The 7,441-nt window shown below is 48.6% G+C and overlaps 1 protein-coding gene across 1 annotated transcript; it reads left to right on the top strand.

The window, feature by feature from the left end:
* Nucleotides 1–1,896: 1,896 nt before the first annotated feature.
* Nucleotides 1,897–6,122, top strand: LOC113035974 (uncharacterized). Its single transcript, XM_026191905.1, has one exon. It carries the CDS (start codon nt 1,911–1,913, stop codon nt 6,009–6,011), a length of 4,101 nt encoding a protein of 1,366 aa, XP_026047690.1. The 5' UTR covers nt 1,897–1,910; the 3' UTR covers nt 6,012–6,122.
* The last annotated feature ends 1,319 nt before the right edge of the window (nt 6,123–7,441 follow it).

Genomic DNA, 7,441 nt, shown 5'->3' on the forward strand with positions numbered 1-7,441 from the left:
CTAAATTTAATCACTGGGTGTGTTTATGGGAAACTGCAAAACCACACATGAAGAAAAATAGGTCTCAGCCACCTCCCTATTCTGCCTCAACTCCTCCCTCAGCAGGCATATATCCGGTACTTAATATCTCTGGTGGAATAATGACTATTGGAGAAGAACCGCCCGTAGCTCCAACTCCCATAGATACCAAGCATTTTTGCCCAGGAAGCTCCTCTCTGTCGGCGACATCCTCAGCTAGTAGTAGAGCCCCCTCTTCTATGTCCCATTGTTTTGGAACCGGATCTGAGGGCCTAACTGACCCCCCTGCGAGCGCACCATTTGCGGTTCGAATGAACAGACAGGAACCCACTGAACAACAATTAACTGATCAAGAAGCAGCATTACGCAGCTGCTTAAATGAACATAGGTCAGTGGTCCAGGTGAATAATCGTGTTGCGTCAGCCCCTCTTTCCCGGTCCAACCCCTTTGCCAGCACTCCTGTCGCTGTTAAAGGAGATCTGACCGCTACTGCAAAAACTGAGCCTGGCACTTCACCAAATGTCACAGTTACCATGTCTTTGGTGGGCCGTCAGGATCCGGAAACACAGATGAGTTTAGCCCACGTTTTTGCTGACACTGCTACCCCACCAGGCGGGGAAGAAACTGAGGATACTGATGATGAACTCAGTGACCTTAACAATACACCCCCCTCTACCCCTCCCAGTTTAGGATATCAGACTAGATCTAAGGGCCCTGTGCCTCAGCCTCCAGGCATATTTCCCCTGGTCCAGACTAAAGCGCAACGTAGACCAGTGTATCAACCTTATTCATTCGGAGATGTCCAGGCCCTAGTGGACAAACTCCCTGACATAACGGAGGGAGGGAATGCCTGGTTGGCTGGTTTGGATAAATACACAGCTGGACAGGACCTCGCACTGGGAGATTTTAGAGCTATTATAACTAGGTGCACATCCCGATCTCAGGCAGCGGACCTGGAACAAAATGCGGGTACTACCATGCATGAGAACGAGGTGCCACTAATGCAGGCCTTGAGGTTTATTGGACCGGCCCTGCGCAAACAATTCCCACCCAAAAATCAAGGCACCTTACAGAAATTTAAATGGGAGGGAAAGCAAAATCCCACCCATTATCTAAATCAGGCTGTTGAAGACTGGGTGAACCATACAGGTCATCACCCCAGTAGGACTTGTTCACAGAGCATGTGGTTTAGAAGGGCGGTGCTGAGGGGCATTCCGGAGTCAGTAAGCCAGAAAATGGAGGATAATCCTGATTTGCAGGACTGTGACTTTGCAATCTGGAAGAAACATTTGATTTTTAATCTTAACAAAGTGCAGATTAAGTCTGATGATAAAGCGGAGAGCGTCGAAGATTTACAGTTGCAACTGTTGAAGGTTCAGCTGCAGAAAGCTAAAAACGACCTGGGTGGAAAAGGTGACAAGCCTAAAAAGCAGCTTGTGGCCGCTGCGGCTCCCCCTCCTGGTCCAGTTGCCCCTGATTTGTATCCGAACCCATGGCCAACTGATCCACAGCCCCCCCAGTATGGTGCTTATCACTCCCCGGCCCCTTATGGGCAGAGAGGTTCCCCATTTGGAGGAAACAGAGGTGGTTTCAGGGGAAGGGGTCAGATGGGAGGTGGTAGGGGAGGCCAGATGTATGTTTGTTTCCGGTGTGGACAACCTGGACACTGGGCTAAAGCGTGCCCTTTGAACCCGGCTGCTGGAAGAGGCAGGGGAGCCCGTGGTGGGCCCTATCAGCATCCTGGCCACAGAGGTGGACCTCGTGGTGCTGTAGTTGGAGTGCCCCCGGCCCCACAGATGCCTGTGATGGGGTGGGAGTACTACGAGGGTGGTCCCCAGCTATAGGACACCCCACAGACTGCCCAGGACGGTGAAGGGACAACGGCGGACCCTATGCTGTCCATAACTGTAGATAGAAGAAGAAGCAGCTTTTTAGTGGACACTGGAGCTACGTACTCCACCATTAAGGATGTTGCTCGTGAAAGACTTACTGACAGAGTGATTACAGTGGTGGGCATATCTGGGGAACCTAAAACTCTGCCTTACACCGTGCCCCTCCCCACAACGGTTGGAGATCAGACCTTGTTACACAGCTATGTTTGTTCAAAACAGGCGCCTGTGAATTTACTGGGAAGAGACTTGTTGATTAAATTAGGAGCCACAATACTCTGCTCTTCACAAGGCCTAACTGTGACTCTCCCTACTGGGGTTGTACTTCCCTGCTCTGATGGGCCAGAGGGAGGTGGTCAGTTTCTGCTGCAACCCTCCTCCTGTTTGGCGGACTCTGCTGACATCTACTGGGCATTATTGGAAGTTGAAACACCTGCTGAACCAGGAGTTTGGACTGCTTTTCAGCAATGGCGGCCGTGGCTCTCACTCCTACATCCTTATGTCCCTCCCCCTGACCCACCTCATGTTACACTGTTTTATGACAGGCATGACACCACCTGGTACCAGCACATGTTCCAAAAGCAGTGTGAGGGGCGGGCTTGGTCTCTGAACATGTCGTGCATTTTTGCGGCACCGGAGGGAGTGGCAGCAGCGGTTACTTTTACAACAGATCAATTACAGTGGTACATGATGTCTGATGAGGCAGCTCCCCATGTGTCACTGGCCTTACATCCTGGACACCAGGCTAAGGAGCTGGGTGGAATGGTTAAACGTTCCCTTGCGGCCACTGACTGGACACCTACAAAACTCCCACAGGTTTTGTTTTCTCCATCTACCAAGACATACCAAATTTTAAATGATTGCTTTAATTCCTCAACACTGCAACATGGAGTGGTCAGCGGGTCACATGGAAGAGAACACACAGACCACTGTGATGCTGCGCCTTTACTCGACTCTCTTCCAGATTGTTTGTGGTCCCTTGGACCCACAGATGTAGGTTTAGTTGATGTGGAGCCAGTCTCTTTTCAACTGTCATCTGCTACCCCTTTGTGGCAGCCTCAGTACCCACACAGACCGGAGGCTGAGGCTGGGATTGCAGAAACAATTTCTGGTTTGGTCACTGCCGGTGTCTTGGAGCCCTCCTGCTCTAAGTGGAACACGCCCATCCTACCCGTTGAGAAAAAAGGCACGGGGAAGTTCAGAATGGCACATGATTTGAGAAGGATTAATGCCTTACTTGGCACTCCTACTTTGCCTGTGCCTAATCCTTATGTTGCCTTGACCAACCTCCCACCATCTCATGCCTGGTTCACCTGCATTGACTTGGCGAATGCCTTTTTCTGCCTCCCACTTCGTGAGTCACTGCGTGACATCTTCTCATTTACATTTAGAGGCCGACAATGGCGTTACACTCGCTTACCACAGGGATTTGCCCTCTCCCCAGGACTGTTTAATCAGTGTTTGAAAGAACTTTTACAAACCAGCCCACTACCATCTGACTGTATGTTAATACAATATGTGGATGACCTTTTGCTGTCTGCCCCCACGGCTGACATCTGTTTGGAGGCCACAAGAGTGGTACTTCACCACCTGGCCAACACAGGTTTTAAAGTGAGCAAAAACAAACTACAGATTGCAAGAAAACAGGTTTCTTTTCTAGGCCGCATGGTCTCACAGTCCGGTATTTCCTTGTCCCCAGAACACAGGAACTCCATTTTGCACCATCCAAAACCTCTAACTGTAAAAGACATGTTGTCATTTTTGGGCCTGACTGGTTACAGCAGGACCTATGTCCCAGACTATGTTGGCCTTACTTCCCCTTTGCGCGTTTTGGTAAATGAACAAGGCATGAGAAACCTCTCTGCTCCCCTCTCATGGACTACAGAAACAGAACAGGCGTTTATAAAGTTAAAACAACAGCTTTCTGTCGCCTCTGACCTTGCTGTGCCAGATTATGCTTTGCCTTTTCATCTTGATGTTTCTGGAACTGGAACCCATATCAATGGTATCCTGTTCCAGAAAAAAGGGGGAGAGAGAAAAGTGTTGACATATGTAAGCGTAATGCTTGACAAGACTGAAAAACGCCACCCACCGTGCACACAACACGTTTCTGGACTTGCAAAAATCATTCAGAAAACAGCACACATAGTGATGAACCACCCACTAAAAATTTTGACATCACACAGTGTGGTGGCCTACGTCTCCTCACAGGCCTTCACACTCACTTCACTCAGGCAGAGACGCCTCAGTACCATTTTGGAAGCACCACACATCACCTACTCACATGAAGGCATAAACATGGCTGATCACATGGGATCAGGGGAACCACATATGTGTGAAGAGGTTGTGCAGGTACAGGAGAAAATCAGGCCAGATTTGCAGGCAGAACCTCTAATGGATGCAGAAAAAGATTGGTTCACAGATGGATGTTGTTTCAGAACTGAAAGTGGAATGTTGAAGGCTGCATGGGCAATAGTGGAACAGACAGACATGAGATGGAAAACAGTGAAAGCAGAGCAGTTGACAGGACAACAGTCTGCACAGAGAGCTGAACTGAGAGCGGTGATTGAAGCCTTAAGGATGGGAAAGGGACAGAAAGTGAATATATACAGTGATTCAGCTTATGCTGTGGGAGCAGTGCATGTGGAGCTCAAGCAGTGGCTAAGAGCTGGTTTTTTGACAGCCAGCGGAAAGCCTATTAAACATGAGATAGAAATGAGGGAATTAGCGGAAGCACTGTTGTTACCTGTTAAGGTGGCAGTGGTAAAATGCAAAGGACACAGTGCCGGATTGGACTTAGTGGCATTAGGTAACAAACAGGCCGACTTAGTAGCTAAGCAGACAGCTGGTTACTTACCCTCCCTGATTATGGTAATGGACCCAGAAGCCACACCCCCTCCAGAAAGACCACCCATACAACTAGGCCTAGCCACAATCAGAGAGTTACAGGACAAAGCCAGCCCCCAGGAAAAATCATTATGGGTAACAAGAGGGGCCACAAACACAGATGTTTGGCGTGGCCCAGATGGAAGGCCCATTCTACCGCCAGGGGTCAGACAGACAGCAATGGAAGAGGCACATGGAGTGGGGCATGTGGGACCTGCACAAATGATGAGGAACTTAGCCGCCTGGTGGCACCCTTATCTAAAAGACATGACAAAATACATGGTTAAAACCTGTAAGGAGTGCAACCAATTTGGAATCAAGCCCGCCTTCAAGCCAATAGCAGGGTACTTCCCCATCCCACTTTGCCCAGGGAAAGAAATAATCATTGATTACACAGACATGGTGGACAGAGTAGGTAGTTACAGGTACCTGCTGGTGGCTGTGGATGCATTTTCAGGTTGGCCAGAAGCCTGGCCGACAGCAAGTGAAAACAGTGGAACTGTGGTGAAGTGTCTGATTAATCATTATATACCACAGCATGGGTTTCCCGAGGTCATAAGGTCGGACAATGGTTCACATTTCAGGAACCACGATCTGCAGAGGGTTGAAGCCGCATTAGGTTTGAAACATAAGTTTGGCTCAGTTTACCACCCCCAATCCCAGGGGAAAGTGGAAAGGATGAATCAAACTCTAAAAACTAAATTGGCTAAAATCTGTGCACAGACCAAATTAGATTGGGTTAAGGCATTGCCTCTTGCATTAATGTCCATAAGATGCTCAGTAAATCAAACCTCTGGTTACACTCCATTTGAGTTGGAGCATGGCAGGCCTTTTCCTGGCCCCTCCTCTCGCCTGTTAATGTCGGATGAAGCTGATTCAGACCTCGATCCGAGGACATATTATAACATGCTCCGCAGTTTTGTTGCCCAGTATTCCTCACAGGTCGCTGAAAGAAACCAGCAAGAGCTGAAAGAGGCGGCTACACCTGGAATGGACTACGTCCTCCTGAAAGTCACAAAGAGAAAGTGGGCTGAGCCTCGCTGGACAGGCCCTTACCGCATAACAGAGCGGACCTCCCACGCTGTCAGGCTCGAAGGGAAAGGTGACACCTGGTTTCATTACACACAGTGCGCTGCTGCCACCGAACCAGGAAGAACCTTGAGAGAGGTGCAGAAGGACCTGTCAGAAGGAGCTGCAACAGCATCACCAACCACTTGAGGGAGCCAAAACTCAACCTACAAGCCGGCTGGTTACAAAAGGGGGTGTTCTTCATACTGAACTAAACATTTTTATTTTTCTATTTTTAACATCTTTTATGACTTTGCTTTTATATTGGCTTGAGTTTTTAAGATTTACATTTTACATTGCAATAGTTTTAACCGCTGAAAGCTCATTTAAAGTTGTGTCACTGATACTTTTTGTTGCTCTTTAGCTCCTAGAACACGCCCTTGGCGAGGTGGGGGGAACTGGACCACCTTTCTGTGCCCCATCATCCTCTATTAGAAGACATCCAAGCTAAGTAAACATGTCTTGGCCCTTTCCCCCTGAAATGACAGGCAGGCAAAGATGTTGCGTCTTTGTTTGCTTCCTGGCCCTGGGTCTCATTCCCATTGGCATAATCCTGATCTGTGAAGGGCCCCCGAAACTTCTGACACCTTCAAGTTCAAAAGCTTCGCCCCCTTCTGACAGTCCCAATCTGACAAATGTAGCCCCTAGGGTCTTGCCCACCACTTCCTCTCCAGTTTTGCCCACGCCCGATCCATTTAGAAAGAAACGAGACACGGTTACCTCCTGTACCCCAAGTACGACTAGAATGATTACTCTCTGTGTCCCCAACAATAAAAGTTGGGTAGTCGAAATAGATTTCGCTAGCTTCCCAGTCACTCCCGTCACCAAAGACCAAGGGGGGGATCTTTTTAACCTTGCAGTACATCTCTCCTCCTCAGTGTGGTATATAACCCTGGGAGGTTGGCATCAGTGGAAGTGGTCCAGTTTAGTGTCAGAAACGGACCTCGATTGGTCCAAGCACTCTAGGGGTCAGGCTTTGCACTGGAGAAACCAAAATATGCTCAGAATAGCAAAAAAACCGGATCTTTCAGGCTTAATTTTTACCCTAAAGGATCTGGCCTTGACCTCCTGTCAACAATTTATACTTGCCCCTTGGACTGATCGCACCGCCCTGTATTGGCAAATGGAAATATGCCCTAGCGTTGGTGCAGCTCCAAGCTCTGTAGTTAAAGATGATAATCCCACCTTTAATGGCCCTCCGGTGACATATACAAACGGGGGGAGAAACGGCCGAATACGCATAGTAGAGACAAATAAAATGTCTAAAGATGACCTCTTCCAAATTCTAACCGGTATTTCTGGAGCAACAAACAACTGGTTACTACTAGCTGAACAAGCTGCTGACAAGACGGCTTCCGACTGCATAGTGTGTATGGGAGCCCGCCCCACTTTAAGAGTGGTACCGGCGCCAGTCAATAGTGCATGCCTCCTGCATCTTATGAACAATACAAAACGAGGTCATTGCTCATATCTGGAAAACCACTTTCCTAAAACTCAACGCTCGGTCTCTAATAAACCACCTTTCTTTTCTTCAGATGTAGCTGTGAACAATTTCACTTGTATTAACCTGACTGGCAATG

Source organism: Astatotilapia calliptera, chromosome 14 (genome assembly GCF_900246225.1).
Source record: "Astatotilapia calliptera chromosome 14, fAstCal1.2, whole genome shotgun sequence".
Lineage (NCBI taxonomy): Eukaryota > Metazoa > Chordata > Actinopteri > Cichliformes > Cichlidae > Astatotilapia > Astatotilapia calliptera.